At 40.8% G+C, this 16,787-nt stretch overlaps 2 protein-coding genes across 2 annotated transcripts; one reads left to right on the plus strand and one right to left on the minus strand.

The window, feature by feature from the left end:
• Positions 1–18: 18 nt before the first annotated feature.
• On the minus strand, positions 19–11,881 carry TCP1 (t-complex 1). Its single transcript, XM_081187552.1, has 12 exons — positions 11,545–11,881; positions 9,582–9,667; positions 8,190–8,318; positions 5,358–5,455; positions 4,332–4,442; positions 3,868–4,049; positions 3,226–3,352; positions 1,999–2,174; positions 1,675–1,798; positions 1,178–1,370; positions 722–885; positions 19–355 (listed from the first exon to the last, which is right to left on the minus strand). The coding sequence occupies exons 1-12, from the start codon at positions 11,612–11,614 to the stop codon at positions 139–141; spliced, it is 1,677 nt and encodes a 558-aa protein (XP_081043678.1). The 5' UTR covers positions 11,615–11,881; the 3' UTR covers positions 19–138.
• Positions 11,882–13,081: 1,200 nt separating this feature from the next.
• Positions 13,082–15,964, plus strand: MRPL18 (mitochondrial ribosomal protein L18). Its single transcript, XM_081187574.1, has 4 exons — positions 13,082–13,287; positions 13,836–14,022; positions 14,469–14,703; positions 15,740–15,964. Exons 1-4 carry the CDS (start codon positions 13,218–13,220, stop codon positions 15,809–15,811), a joined length of 564 nt encoding a protein of 187 aa, XP_081043700.1. The 5' UTR covers positions 13,082–13,217; the 3' UTR covers positions 15,812–15,964.
• Positions 15,965–16,787: the final 823 nt, after the last annotated feature.

The following is a 16,787-nucleotide window of genomic DNA, read 5'->3' on the forward strand; positions in this document are numbered from 1 at the left end:
TAAATATCAGAACAAATATGAGGACACAGCCATTTTTTAATTTTAAGTAATTAAGCAGAAGTGCAACAGCTTCATTAACACACTTGTACATACAAGACTACAAAGACTTTTACAGGAACAGTTGGAATAAAAATGCATTTAGTCTTCAATTGCTCCAGAATGAACTGCATCTTCATAGCATCCGCCTTTATCACCTTTACTTTCAGGGTGCAGCTTAATAACATCATCAATTCGAAGAATAGTAATTGCAGCTTCTGTTGCAAACTTCAGACTCTTTGTTTTAACCACAGTAGGCTCAAATACACCAGCCTGCTTGTTGTCACGTGGCTTTCCATTGATTAAGTCAAGACCAATCCTTTAAAAACAAAGTTAATTGTTTTAGATAGGTACATAAACTTTAGATTGGTTTAATATTCCTAAATGAAGAGCTAACTTTTAATCCCAATTTTGTAACTTTTTTGATACAGCGAGAGCAAGTCAACATTTAGCTCCTGTTCTCTTCCTCAAACTTTTATCCATTTTTGTCAACCTTGTACCTGAAGTACACCACCAGAAAAACCTACCTTGGCAAAGCTGCTGTTACAGACACAGGGATTAAGTCATTTTTTAAAGATGATTTGTATTGAGTGCTGGCATATTAAGACTAGAATTGAATGTTTGATAGCTATATGTCATTGGGCTTCGGACAAACAATTCCACTTCTTTCTGCACTGACACTTACCATTTCAAGTTTTTGCGTTCTGGATTCACTTGAGCTTCATTGTGAAATGCCCTGAGTTTTGCGACAAGATCTATAGCATCTTGAGCAGCATTGACTGCTAAAGTGTTTGGAATAACCAGAAGCGATCTTGCAAATTCTGCAATAGCAAGCTGTTCACGTGATCCCTAATTAAAAAAGAATTATATATTAGCATTTCAGAACTGTAATGCAAAATAACAATGCCTTATTAGCAATAAAGTCTATTGTGCTGAAAGTTAGTTGAAGTGATCCCATATAGGTATTCAGAATAAACCTATCCATTTTTAAAATCAATCTTACATTTAAAAATTCCCAATGCATCTTTCAACAATTATTAAGTGAATTATGGCTGCTCTCAACTGAAAAAACTCCAAAGCTACAATAAAACAAAGTTCACAGGCAGAAGTGTTTCCAAACATTTATTAACTAGAAACTTACCATGCTGGTTGCATAATTTTCTAGGTAAATTGAAAGCGCTGCTTCAACTGCACCACCTCCTGGAACCACAGACTTTGACTCCAATACTCTTTTGACAACACAAAGAGCATCATGCAAGGATCGCTCCATTTCATCACACATGAAGTCATTTGCCCCTCGTAATATAATGGCGGCTGTAGTCCGTGCCTTAGTACTGTTTCAGAAAGACAAAGTGAAAGGTCCTTATTCCTTATCAAAAAAATTAATCTAACCAACCCTATTTAGGTATTTTTGAGTTACTCATTTTTCATTATGTAGTTAACAACTGAATTGTATCCAGGTTTATCAAGAAAATTCATGGTCTCAAACTAATTACAGAGGACTGAAAATAATCTATCCCACACATATAACTGCTCACACAATTTAAAAGGCATCATGGCAACTATCAAACAGGAAATTCCAAAAGATGTAGCAAAATATGCTGGTACCAATACTTTATGCAAGAGAATAATTCTTACTTCTTGATTAAGATTAATTCATCATCACAAATTCTTTCTTGAACCACTTCTTCTGCTTGTCCCAACATTGATGCCTCAAAAGTTTCTTCACCTTCCAGATTTGCCAGGGTTGAACACAGAGTGGCTTATAAAAAACAACACACAAGCAAGGCCTTTAGTATGCTTCACAAAAGCCACTTTCATTATGCCAAACAACCTCACTCATATTTGGGTTTTTAAGGTCCAACAAGTGGCAGTAAGCAACGTGTTTCTATATATTTAACTTCACTAACAAGACTAGCAAGCTGTGGTATTAAGATTTAATGCTGAGATGTCTGTAGTTACCTCCAGAAGCCTTAGCAATGCGTTTAAGATCTCTTTTTAGAACTCTGCGTACTCCCATGGCACCAGCATCCGCAAAGTATTTCAGACACATATCATCAATTCCACCAGTAGTCAAAACGACATTTGCGCCTGTGGCCAAGATCTTATGAATTTTCTCTTTAGTGATGTCAGCCTCTCTGCATGAGAGAGTAGGCATGCATTAGTTAAACAGAAACAAACTCAAATATGAAATTAGTGGTCGAAAAGATAAAATGCTCCATAAAACTAGCTGTGATTTAATGTGTGTATCTTCCCAATTATATTAATATCCATTTCATATAAAATGCTTTCCAGACACGCATACAGGGCCTCTGCTAAAGATCTTTAAAGATCAAAAGTAGCATTTTGAAATGAGTTGGACGTCTGTGCAATTGACATGTAATCATAATGCCCGGTCCCATATAAAATCTTTGCAGATATATCTCAGATTAACTGTAGTTTCCAAACCATCTTCAAAGACAGCTCTACATACTGTACAATTGTCTCATTTGAAGGTTACCAGAACATGCACCACCACTATCAGAGACTGGTAAATTAATGAAATATACAACTTTTCCATCCAAACCCAGCTGTCTAGCAATAGACAGAAGCATAAGCCTGTGAGATAGATGAGTTAGTAAAGCTAACTCCTATGCTCTCAGGATTATCGGTTTAAGCCCCATATGAGACAAAAATATTCCTACATTGCAGGGGGTTGGACTAGATGACCGTTGTGGTCCTTTCCAACTCTACCATTCTATGATGCAAAGGTTGCTAGACCCCACAAAAAGATGGAGCTCCATCAGATGTAGCCCTACTGCAGCCTTTCTTTATAAGGTGCCCGCCAAGGTATTACTGGCACTAAATCTTCCATGCATGAGCACTGGTCAGATAATAAAAGCTGTAGTCAAAACATCTGGAAGGCACTAGGTTGGAGAAGGCAGCTCTACTGCTTTCAGTTATAGCACACAATTACAAAGATTATGGAGCTCCTTATTCAGGTAGGTAAGGAGGCAAACTTGTGGGAAGGTAAACTGATTTAATTGATTTCAAATTAGCCATGAGCTTAGATTCACACACCAATACTTAATTAAAAGATTCCGTGTTTGCCCCTGGTTCTTTTTAAACATGTTTCGCTAATCTAAGACAAGCCTGAAACCTATATATACACACTATCATTTTAGTTCCAAGTGTCCCCCCACAGCATACCTCTGCCTAATCTGGTCCAGTTTTTCAGGATCTGTGACTACGACCTGAACACCAAGCTTCATTTTAGTCTTCTGTAAGCTGAAGTCAAGACATGCAATCTTTGCATTTACTATTCTCTTGGGCATACCTTTAAAAAGGAGAAAAAACATACCACACACCCTAGGTTGTTTATTAAAATACAGTATTTCACATTTATTTTTAAAAATCAAGTTAGGAATATTCTTTAAAATGTGCTATTAGTAATTCTTGTAGCAAAGTTATTCATCAAAGACTCATTTTCTTGAAACCCACTCTGTTCATAAACCCTCTAGGCTAAATCAGTGTCTATCCATTCAAATCATGCATTATTGGTTGATACACTTTTACACCACAAATCTTTAGACATCTACTAAAAAGTGAGTCCCATTAAATTCAGAGGGCTTACTACCAGGTATGAGGGTGCAGAGTTGCAGCCCGAGACAGAAGAGGATCAAATGTCTCCTACAGTTTATTTAGTATCATACTTTCATGTTAAACGGAAGTGTTAACTATATTTTATGCCATCTACTAATACTTTAGGATTCCTCAAAAAAAGAAAGTGCATGTGTGTCTTTGCTACTAACACAAAACTCTATTGCTTTGTTAATAAGAATGTGACCTTACTTTGGGAGCCCACAACACAGTTCAACGCATAGCCATTTACAAGAATGCTCTCTTTCTGACTGCGACCATGTGCCTTCAAAACATTAATGGAGTTGATGGGATAGTGTGCTTGCCCTTTTGAATCTGTGTATTTTACTGCAAGTGCAGCATCCACTACCATGTTGGCAAAGAAGTCACTGTCACTATAAGAGAACTGTTAAGGAGAATAGGAGCAGTTGAGCATCTGTTAAATTTACTGCACATCTCACATTAAAAAGACATTATAAATATTCAAGAGTTTCATAGTAGTGAAGACTAACGTCATACAGATGCAAGTTCTCTGGAAAGACATTCTTAAAGGAATGCCAATGATTTTAGGATTAGACCATGCCTTTATACCTCCCCCACTACATATCTAAGAAAAATTGCTATTTTTCTCTTAAAGGTAGCACTCAATACTTTGCTTCCACAAACTGAAAGGATACATTCCAATGATTTTGGAGGACATTGATGTTTTAGCTGCATTAATAAGGCAGTCCCTGCCCAGCTCATCTGAGTTAATAACAAGGTTCTCATTGATGTATCGAACTGCCTCCCTGTTGAATAAAAGCACATTTTTTACAAGGTAGTTATGATTTAATTTTAATACTCTCAATGCTTTGGCTACTTACAGAAATTGTAACATTATCAGTAATTTCATCTGTTTGAAAATGGAATAAAGGCTGAAAATGAGTTATTTCCTTCAATGGCCAGCATCCTTCCAAGGATAGCTTATGAAAGAGTTTTAAAATACTATGCAACATATAAAACAACCAAGCTGAACCCAGCAAAGAATAAAACACAACCTGGATCAATGAGCTTAATCACAGCAACTTAAGACTGCCATCCTATGGTGGCTTAGAGGGTGTGTGAGGGTCATAGACAGAATGGATCTCCTACACCTGCAGGAGGCTGATCATCTCAAATCTCCTTCTGTGGGTGCAACAACCTCTACTATACTTGCTGCTCCGACAGTGGTTAAAGACAAAAATGTGGTCCTGCAGGCTTGTGAAATGAAGAGGACATTTGAATCAGTCCTGGGTACACCTAGACAGCACGCGCACGTGCACACACACACACGGGTCTTAGCATCAAGTCAGCAAATGCTGACACATAAAGCCTACGGCAGCTGTTCTGCCAATGTATCTCTCCTTACCTTCAGCATAAATTGCATATATGGCCTGTCAGTATGTTAAAAACCCTACATAAGTCTTTGCCTGGTGTCAAAAGGATAACAAAGTGAGAGCCAGCTGAGCCTCCCTACGAAGGACATTCCACATGCAGCATAACACTAGTGCTCTTTCCCTACTTGCCACCCACCTTTTGTATGATGGCTGGGGCCATTAAATGTGCTGTCACTGAGGCACAATAACACACTGCCCTAAACTAAAAATCTTAAGATTCAATAAAACTTTAACAGGGAAGGTTGAAATTGCTCAGCAGTAGATTTCACCACTGAACAGTTTTCTTACTTGCAAGCGAGACGATATCCACTAATGACAGAAGTGGGATGAATTTTCTGTTTAACCAACTCATCTGCATTTTTCAAAAGTTCTGCAGCAATGATCACCTGTTAGACATAACAGAGACACGATTTAACAATATGCAAGCTATTCTGTGAAAAAATTACAGCATAGTCAAGGCATAAGCTTAATGAAAAAAGAATGATGGCTTTAATGTGGTACGTTCATTCTCTTTAGCAGATAGAAGGTATCATTTGCAGGTCACACTTCTTGCTGGCCCTGGAGGGACCATTAAATTAAATTTCACATCCTTTCTACTTTTTCCAGGATTCCATGGCTTAAGAGGATTTGGCGCTGGCCTGGCACAGTTGCCCTAGCTTATCCTGTCCACCATTGCAAACAGCAGCAGCTTTTGCTGTATGGGGCCCACTTCCTCTCATAGCCTGGGAGCTTAGTTCTCACCCCAAGTCCATGGCTGCAATGTCCTCTTCAAAAGATAAGCACTTGAGAATACCTAGTGTCTGTGTAAGGGAGACATATCCTATCAGATGTCTGCTCCTTAAGAACCACATGTATGTGCCCAAAAACCTGACCCCCAACCAGCTCTGGCTAGGTGGAAGTGACACGGTAGAGAAGTTAGAAAGAAAAAGAAAAGCCTGGAGATTATGATGCAAGGATAAACATAGCTCAGTATATGCCTGTTGTCTTGTGGCAAGAAGGACCAGAAACTGGGTGAAGAAACAGAAGGCTCTTAATGCACAACAGCATCATTATTCATTTGCTTCCCCTCCGATTTTGACACAGTTCTAATACCCTATCAGTAATAACCAATGAAGTCAGAAGTGGAACATGGGTTGTCCCAAAGGCATTTAAAGAGACTGACCTGGCTACAGAAATGGAATCCAAATATGGTCTAAGAATTGTATTTGTTGGTTCTGTTGCTGGGGCACACTTTAACAACTGCAGTGCTTTCCCAGGCAAATCTTCCAAAAAGGAAGTTGCTACTTTTGCTTGCTGGGAGATGGAGAAATGATGGCCCCATTTTGTTTCCTCGTAGGTGGTTACTTCTGGCTACTGCCAAAGCAGGCAGATAAAAACGAAGGTTTGTTCTCATGTTAATGTGAGAAGTTACTGAGTTCTTTGTATAATCACTGTGTGCACGAGGATGAAGAAAAAACGAATAAGCATCTTTCAGAGTACAGAAAAGAGTATACTCATCCCTATGCTGTACTGATGCCGGTCTGTCATTCAGAATAGCCAATGCAGTCCCAAAAACTTTATTCTTCTGCCTCAAGCTACTCCATCTTTTAATTGCACCACCCCCTTACATGAACTTGCAAGAAAGAATAATACTTCTGACAGTAAAGTGTAACAGGTGTGTTTTCTTTAAATCCAAACTATAAGCATGCCCAAAATTATTAATTAAGAGTATGTACTGCCATTTCATATAGGATGAATACATTGTCAATATTCTCCTTCAGACCTTTGGCAGTCATTTATTTATCCCATAAGCATAGCCACTTATTTTGCAATGCAAATAAGTGGTAATCAAATGGGAAGACTTTCCCTCCAGTTGTAACAGTAAACACAAGTAGCCTTGTAAGTGGGTTCGGGAGCATAACCTGTTTAAAGATAATTCATGGGAGAAAGGGCCATATCTAATGCTGCAGCTCCTTTGGCACTAGGGTTGTCTGTGTGTGCAACTGGTCTTCCTCTTGTATCACTCTAGCCGGCCGTGTGCCCTCAAAATCAACTCTAGAGGATTGGAGGACCTTCCAGAATAGATGCCAGAGGCGCAAGAGGGGAGGAAGAAAGGAAACCTAAGTGTTACTGCACCAGTGGAACCTTGCTAGTGCAACATTAGATACAGCCCAAGATCTTTTAGAGGAGCGTCTCCACCCCCATCGTTCAGCCCGGACACTGACGTCCAGCTCCGAGGGCCTTCTGGCAGTTCCCTCCCTGCAAAAAGTGAGGTTACAGGGAACCAGACAGAGGGCCTTCTCAGTAGTGGCACCTGCCCTGTGGAACACCCTTCTATCAGATGTCAAGGCAATAAACAACTATCTGACTTTTAGAAGACATCTGCAGGCAACTCTGTTTAGGGAAGTTTTTAATATTTGATGCTTTAGCACAGGGGTCAGCATCCTTTTCCAGCCATGGGCCGGTCCACCATCCCTCAGATCATGTGGTGGGCTGGATTATATTTTGAAAAAAATAAATGAACGAATTCCTATGCCCCACAAATAACCCAGAAATGCATTTTAAATAAAAGCACACATTCTACTAATGTAAAAACAAGCTGATTCCCGGACCATCCGTGGACCGGACTGAGAAGGCGATTGGGCCGCATCCAGCCCCCGGGCCTTAGGTTGCCTACCCCTGTTTTAGCGTGTTTTTAATTTTCTGTTGGGAGCCGCCTAGAGTGGCTGGGGAAACCCAGCCAGATGGGCAGGGTATAAATAATAAATTATTACGGTTCTAATTAAAACAAATTAAGCTGGAGTATGTAATTTTTAAACTGTTTGTCAAGTCTGTGTTAATTATGGTATTTTGGCTTGGCAGGTTGATTGAGCATACTTCGTTTCAACAACAATAAATGAATAATCCTTTATGTGAAACAGGCTTTTATAAAATAGGCTAAGGAATAAATAGACATAGCAAGCCTAACATTAAGCAGTTGCAATATTTTTAAAACATCAATACAGCAGGTTTATTATGTATCTAAAATAAATCATATATATGCTGCTTAGATTTCAAAGCAGACCTGAGTGGGATAGCACAGAACAGTACTGTGCTCCCAGCCTTTTTCCAGTGCACATGAATCTACAAACATACACATACCACAGAGGTGGTCCCATCTCCAACTTCTTTGTCTTGTAGCTCTGCCAGTTCACACAGAACTTTTGCCGCAGGATGCTCTACCTCCAGCAATTTCAGAATAGTTGCACCATCATTCGTAATGGTCACATCCTAACATTCCAGACACACAAATAAATAAATGATTGTTACTTAACATTAATCATAATTATGAAATATAATAGGAAACATTATGCAAACAATCATAAAGAACTGCTTAAGGATCGCTAGGGACTTGCTCAGGGGTCCCTAGTTTTGGACTAACATTTCTAGCTGTCAGAAAATGTGGCTGCCAAGTTCCTCTGCCCAACATCAGCCAAGGAAGCCCCCCCCCCCCCCGATTTTCCTGAGGTAAGGACAGGCTGGGAGCACGTCACCTTTGGCTGACCCTCAACATACAGTATCAGCACTGAGCAGTCTGTTTTTTTGCTGCAGGTTTTACCAAGCAGCAACCAAGCAAGACCCCACCTCATTTTTCTGCTTCAAAGAAGGAACAGTTGGTGAGCTTACTGGTTTGGTCCTGCACACTCTGGTCATACAGCTACCAAATAATCTCCAGCTTTCCTTTCAGTGTTGGAGCTGAGAAGAGGACAGGGATAACTATGAAGCTGTTGGGAAAATCACCACCCACCCCTTTCAGCTTCAAAGTGAGGATGGAGACTGGTTGCTTTTTACTCTCACTACAGTGAGCCAAAGTCCCACAAGTCTTAATTAATTGCCCATTAAAGGGACATTTTGCCCATATTTTGCAAGGCTGCTGAGAATGGATAACTGAATTAGCATGTATATTTACCCAATTCTGTTTTAAGCCAAACCCTTGTGACCAACAAGTTATGGAAATTATTTGAGTACAGTAATGACCATTCATAACGTAAGAATATTTTTTTCACAACTGAGAGCAGGGCAGTGGGGTGGGGGAAGTGAAGACAAGCTACAACAATTAACCATGATGTTGTTCACTGCTACTGCTCAAGCTGCACAGAAAAAGCACTTTGGTTCCTGAAATTAATTCTGATTGTGCAGATAAAATATAACTGATAGAATTCTACAGAATGGGGTATTAAGTGTGTGAAAATGGTCCAGATGCAATGATCCCCAGGCAGGCACCTTATTATTATTATTATTATTATTATTATTATTATTATTATTATTATTATTATTATTACATCACCATCATCATGGTGCCCAACCATCTTTACTTGGTCTTAAGGAGTCAATAGCCAGGTACAAAATGTGCCTGGAGAATTTTGAACACTGAAACACTTTAAAAAACATGTTTAATTCAGGATAATTTTATAGACTTACTGAAAGACGTATCTTGGTTACACAGTGCACTTTTCTCTTAAAATTTACTCATAGAAAATAGTGTCTACTTACACCAATGTCATCCACCAGCATTTTATCCAAACCAACTGGGCCAAGAGAACTCTTCACAATATTGGCAATGGAAGCAGCAGCCATAACTGTTAAAAAAACCCCAGATACATTTTCCTCTCAAACAGCGCCAAGTGTTTTTCTTAAAACAATAGGTTATGTGATACAGATGCTGCCATATATACACTTACTTAAATCAAATCCTTTTAGAAAAGTAGTTAATTCTGGTTAAGAAAACCAAACTTACCACTTTGTTTAGTATTTAACTATAGTAATACTGTACCTCAATGTTATTTGTACATGGTTTGAATGGGGGAACAAGTGTTTTGCAGAGAACCTCTAAGATGAATCTGAGCCTCCACAAGTAGGCTCTGTTCACACAATCCATCCAGTTTTTCACAAGGAATGGACCACACAAGCAGTTTGTAATAGGCATTTTCTAGTGTAAGCCCAGATCCATTATAACAGTTCCATGCACAGTGTGTCTAAATGTTCTCAGGCTCATGTGCACAGCTGAACCAGCCCAAAAGCAATAAAGTACATTTGCTGTCATTGTAATACTGTACTATGTTCTGCCATTTAATATAGGAGGAAGACAGTGTTCATTCTTCTCCTTCAGACTATGGCAGGCTTTTCTTTATCCCATAAGCATAACCTCTTATTTGGTAATGCAAATAAGTGGCAGTAGAATGGGAAGGGTCCAACTCCTATCCGAGCACAGATTCTAAATAAACTTGTACCTGAGCTTGGGGGAATAGCTATATATTTTAATTCAATAGATTAAATGCAGTTTATAATGTTATAAATATGCACAATAAGGCTCAAACATGTTTTTAAAAGCAACAGAACTTGTTGTATGAAAGATTAAAATGCAACCTCTCACCAAAGATAAAACCAAATGCCAGCATAAACATATCTATGCAAGATCTCAATGGGGAAGGGGAAAGACAATGCTGATCAGGATTTTTAAGTTCCCCTCTACTTGTAACATCATCTACCACTACTTGGGATTTCATGTAAAATGAGAAAAACACAGCTAACCTTTAGCTTAAAACAAATCTATATTCACTACCCTAAGTCTATAGTCACCAGTGATTTTTAAAATAATAACCTATTCAGCAGTTTATGATCATAGCACTTCTTAAAAGAAAATGTAGTTTCAACGTTATTGTGCAAGATAACACTAGTACAGAATTTAAATGACATTATTTTGAACTAATGGAATTAGGTCAACTGATCACAAGTTAAGCATTATACTCTGACAGAACTTTTAACCCATGGAGCCATGTGAAATTGAAAATTACATCCCAATTTAATGTTTTAATTACAAATTAACATCCTTAAAATTATTCTTTTTGTGGTTCTGCTTTGAAATTCCTGAAACATATTTTTTCAATCGGTTACATTTCCTACCAGAATAGGAGTGGGCTGCCGATATCATGGCATGGTTTCTCATAAATCCTCAATGCATCCAAATCGGGCTTAGCAATGTGGCTAACCAAAGAGACAAGCTTCGGAAGCGAGCCCTGCCATATAAGGAAGCGAACTGCGCCACCACCCCCCCAGTCACTGCCGCCAATTCTTACGGAGGCTGACGGAAAAGAAGCGGCTCCATCGCACATGGAAAAAGCGAATTATTTCACGAACGCGGGACCCGAGGCGTGGCGAGAGGAAACAAGACTTGAACAAGTGGCTCTCAGTTTGATCCTCCCGATAGATCCCCTCCCCTCTCTAAAGGCTCAGGAAAGTGACGCCTGTGGGGCAGCTAAACGTTCGCTGCCTTGGCCAAAGGCCGCCCGTTCTCTGCGCGCCCGTTAAGCCCAGGGAAGCCGGTTCCGCCTCATACGCGCGCGCGCCCCATCAGCCCCCGGCGCTAGCGGAGGCGAAGCCACCGTTAGCCTCCTGAGAGGGTTTCGGAAGGCCCCGAGGAAATTAATGACCATTCCTTCTTTCGGTTTTATTTTACCGTTCTGCGTGCGGACATGCTCGCCGGTGCCCCGCTCTCCGAAAACCGCCAAAGGCCCGTCGAACGCCATCTTGACGAACAAAGAGAGCGAGGCGGCAACGCGCGTGTAGCACTGCAGACCTCGCGGCGCAAGGCTTCCTGGGTAAGCCCGCCCCTCAAGGCGGTGGTCGTTGGGAGGCTTGCAGCGTCGTCTTCGCCGGAAGGGCGTAAGAGATGAACCAATCAAAACGCGGGGCACAAGTTTGCTCAGGGCCTGTCTTTTGAGTTTTGGATCGTGATTGGACCTTGCGCCGCAAACGAGCGTTTCCTTCCTGTTGCGTAGCAACAAGTGAGGCGGTTATATGTGTTCTAGAACATTCTAGAAAGTGGCCGGGATCCGGGGAGGCTCGCGTTAGAATTGCCCAGGTTGACTAAGCGCTTTTGGAAAAGTCTCATCAGCTCCTTTCCCAACCATTTTGAAGCTACTTTTGCCTGAGACTCCGCGCAGCTTGTCATGTTGGGGGAAGCTAGTGATATTCCGATGAATTATTATATATGTTTATTATTGTACAGTTCAGAAATTAATCTGATGAATTCATTCCGGCAAGCGCCCCCCCCCCCGCGGCATCCTTTCACAAACGACAGAAAAATCAGAGCCGTAGTGCGCAAGCGCACTTTGCATTGACAAAATCAAGCTACAGGGGGTTGGTGTCAAAATCGAAGACGTAAGAAAAAGCGCCGTACCGCTCCTACGTAATAAAGGCTGCGCCGGATATGAGCGCACTGTTCTCTCTGTGAGCCTCGACCGACTCTACGGAAAAGATAAAAGAAAATGTAGAGGGAAATCCCATGGAAGAGGCGAATTCTGGGTTTTCAGTGGAAAAGCCGGTTTTAGCTGTGAAAGGGAGGAGGGGAGGTTTTCTGTGGCTCCTATACGGAACCCAAGTCCCCAAAAGACGTTCCTACTCTTTTACAGATCTTATTTCGTGTATTCCTCGCTCCGTTTCTAAGCATTTAAGGCATGCAAAGTCCAATGCCAGTATAGTCCATTCTTGTAGCTTGAGGGAACTAAGATTGAAATATCGCAGGTTAGAGATGAGTTTACGAGACTGATTTAGATTCCCTTCCAAATCCTCCGTGCAAAACGCCGCTGGGTGTGTAGCAGAGGTAAAACTGCATAAACTGCCCTCCTGCAAACTCCTCTTCCAACCCAAATTCTGCGTCAGTTGATTGCAGATGCCTTGCATTCCTTTTACATGCTGAAAGCGCTGCGCAGTTGCACGTCCAACAATAGATATAGGGAATATTTTATTTTTGCTGGCGGATCTCAGTTCCAATCAGGGAGAAGGAAGTATCTGAATATATCAAGTCTCTCATTTCGAAAACTACGGTCCCATCTATACTCTCGGAAAGCTATGGGTCTGTGGACCCAACATCAAGCCATTAACTCAAAGCGCTGTTCGTTTATAGGACCTTTCTATGGAGGAAAGCGGGTGGATTTCCTTGAATTGACCAATCAGAAGTAGGGTTACAAACTTGTGGCAGTGCCTTGCCCCCGCCCCCGGGGCGGAAACGGATTTTCTTTCCTATGGTTTGCATATAGATAGAGATAAGGGGTAGAGCTGAAGCTCCGAGCTTCCCTTTGTAAAAATGGTGCTGCCCTGTGCCCTATAGCGTGTTCTTCTCCCGGCGTGATGGCACTGAGGAGGTGGCGGCCTTTGCAGCTGAGGATCGTGGCTAGGGCATTCCCGGCAGCTGCTCAAGGTGCTGAAATTTGGATTTGAGTGTTAATATAGAATTCAGATGGATCCTGGGGAAGGAGCCCATTTAAGTGAACGGGAGCCTTTTCTAGTCTGGTCTTTCATATATTTTCTGGGAAGCTAACTCTACTGACTTCGGTTGAAATTTCTTTCAATCGTATACAGTACTTACTAGGTTTGTGTTCGATGATCCGATCCTAAGCATATATTCTCAGGAGTAAATCTCACTGAGAATCTGCTAACTTTTAGAACACCTGGGGTGTTCCGGGGAAAACTCAAGCACATCTTACTCTGAGGATCGATGCCCAACTTCCCGTTAGTAGAAACTTAATATGTACTTGTTGTAGTACTTGTTCCTTAACAAAGCTGCATGGCTTTCCCTCTCCCCCTTTTCTTTCAAAGGAGGAGCTACTGTGCAGTAAGCTTCTGCCTGGTTTTACAAATACCTTTGCTGAGGTCACATAATGCAAAGGTTTTGTTGACCTTGTGCGCTGGAAATATTTCTGTGCACTGGGTTGTGTTAAACTTTAGTTTTTCTTTATTCATCTGCAGGTATCAGATGTAGTTCTTCTATTCCCAGTTCCAGACCTTCTGCCAAAGATGAAGAGAATACAAGAGAAAATGAGATTGTTGCCCCTGACTTCGTTAACCGTAATCCACGTAACTTGGAACAGTTATCTCTAGCGCGGAAAGAGCGAGGCTGGAAAACCACATGGCCAAAACAAGAGTATTGGAATAGGTAGGTTATAAAAATGTAAAGCCTAGGAGAATTCTACAAACATCTGAAGAATATTTTGCTAAGAAACAATATTTTCTTGTTCAAAGCTTAGCTTGTCTTTTGTCTCCTGATACGTTTCTTCTAACCTGCCGAGAGCAATTGTGTTATCGTGTTTTCAGGCTCATGCTCAATGTTCTGAATCTCAGCCCTCTTCACAGTCATCCCTGTGAGCAGAGGATCTAAGCCTTGCTTCATATATGCTTTGTTGCAGTTTTTGAGTTTTGATTTGAGACTTGGAGAGAGGAAGAGGTGGTATTGTGTCGAAGTTGGCAGGGGGGAGTTCCAGGTATAAAGCATAAGGTTCTCTACTATAAATAGAATTCTTGGGAAACTTGTCATTGATACTATATCAGAATAATTGTTGAAGTAAAATAATGAAATGCTGTTTTTCGTGCCTTGCAATTCAGGTTACGACTTGAGCGAACACAGCATCATGTGGAGGCCTATGTTGTGCACTGCAGTGGTCGCATTGTGGTCTCTGCCTCCACTAGAGAGTGGGCCATAAAGAAGCACCTTTATAGTACTTCAGATGTCACAGCCTGTGAGAATGTGGGGCGTGTGCTAGCACAACGCTGTCTTGAAGCAGGAATCAACTTTGTGGACATTAGAGCTACAACTCCATGGGAAAGAAGTGGTGAGGCGGTAAGTAGATTACTTTGGAGTTTTAGGCTTCTGTTAACCTAGAAACTCCTCTTACGTTTTAAGCCTTGTTTACAGAGCAATTAATTTCTAGCAATGGAGTGCTAAGTGGTTCAACTGATGGCAAGCAATCTCCCTTGGTGTACTGTTTCACAATGTGAAGCATGTCTGTATAGTGTTGCTAAATGTCACTAACACTAAAATGAGAAATTAGCATTGTTCATGAGAGAATCTCTTGAAGGATTGGGATAATCAATGGGAAGGAAGAATGTGTGCCAGAAAGATCTTAATTTCACGTATAGGCTAATAGGGTCTGAACTGGGGGTGGTTGACCAGGAAGCAGATCTTGGCGTCATAGGTGATAGCTCAATGAAAATGTCAACTCGGTATGTGGCAGATGTGAAAAAGGCATGAAAATTTCGTGCCAGGGATCCTTAGGAAAGAAAACAAAACAGCAAAGTCATAATTCTGTTCTTCAAATCTTTGGTGCAACGGCAGTTACAATACTGTTTAAAGTTCTTGTTGCTTCACCTCATAAAGGATATTATAGAGCTGCCAAAGGATAGGAAAAGGGCAGCTCCCCTATGATGAAAGGTTACAGCTTTGTGGGGGGGGGGGTTGTGCGAAGGGGGGAGGTTAAAGAAAAGTAAGGGGATACATGATTATGCATGGGGTGGAGAAAGCAATTAGAGAGGGTCTTTTCCATCTCTGATTGTATTAGAACTTGGGGCCATCCAATAAATGTTGGAAGATTGAGGACAGTGAAGAGGAAGTACTTCACACAGTGAATACTGAACCTATGGCATTTGCCAATACAGGATGTAGTAATAGCCGCTGGCTTGGGTGGCTTTCAGAGCAGAATGGGGAAGTCAATGCTTTCAACAGGTATTAGCCATGATACCCTCAGAGGCACCTGGTTGGTCACTTTGATCTATCCAGTGGGATCTAAGAATTGCAACATTCTGTATGTTGAATATAATAACATAAATTATATACCTAAAGGTTGTGATTTAATTGTTTTCTCTTTTTTTAAAAAAAGGTCCAGAGATTCCAAAATGCTATGGCAGAGGGCGGTGTTGTACTGAAAGAACTGCAAAGAATTTATGAATAAGTTGAAAATTCATAAGAAGATGCTGAGAAATACTTTAGAAAAACCTGCAATTCTGTATTTTTAGGGGAAACAAACACATTTTCTTCCTATGTTAGAATGCTATTGAAACATTTTATGTTAAATAAAGATCTAATAAAATGATGTAGGTGGCAATTGTTGGTGATTTCTTTTTAAAAAAATAGTTTTATACAAATTGGGCTGCAGCTGAAACCTCTTAGAAATAATTTCAGAGCAGTATATTCCTGCTGCCTTTAACAGCTTCTTGGTCATTGGTCCTGATCTATGCAAACTGAAGCTTGATTAGGGCACTCTTGCTGCTTTTCTATCAAAACTACCCCCATATAAAAAAGATCAGAGTGAGATTAAACAAAACGGAAATTAATTACTGTGGTAACAGTGAAAAAAGTTATTGTTTGCTACTACTGCGTGTACAGTTTAGTATTTTGCAGCTATTCTTGCCACAAAACTATTCAGCAAGATGAACAGACTGGCCAATTTGGACTGTTTCAGCACAGGAATACGTAGTTGTGTTCAAGTAGTGCAAGTAGATAAATAGGTACCGCTGCGGTGGGAAGGTAAACAGTGTTTCTGTGCGGTCTGGCACTCGTCACAGTGTCTTGTTGTGCCAGAAGTGGTCAATCATGCTGGCCACATGATGTGAAAAGTTGTGTGCAGACAAATGCCGGCTTTCTCGGCCTGAAGCAAGATAAGCGCTGCACCTCATAGTCTAGTTTGACTGGACTTAACCGTCCAGGGGTCCTTTACCTAAACTAGTTATGTTGTGTTTGCTGTGATAAGCTTCATACGCGCTTTGACAAAATCTAATGGCTGCAATTTGTCTCTGGGACTACAATTTAAATATACCATGAGGGCCTGTGACAGCAGCGGTTCAGATTTGCCCTATTCATTTACACTGGTTTCAGTCACCCTACTGCAAGGGTGCCCAAACTTTTTTCAAAGAGGGCCAGTGAACATG

This window comes from Podarcis bocagei (genome assembly GCF_964188305.1).
Source record: "Podarcis bocagei genome assembly, chromosome: 3".
In the NCBI taxonomy this organism is placed as follows: domain Eukaryota; kingdom Metazoa; phylum Chordata; class Lepidosauria; order Squamata; family Lacertidae; genus Podarcis; species Podarcis bocagei.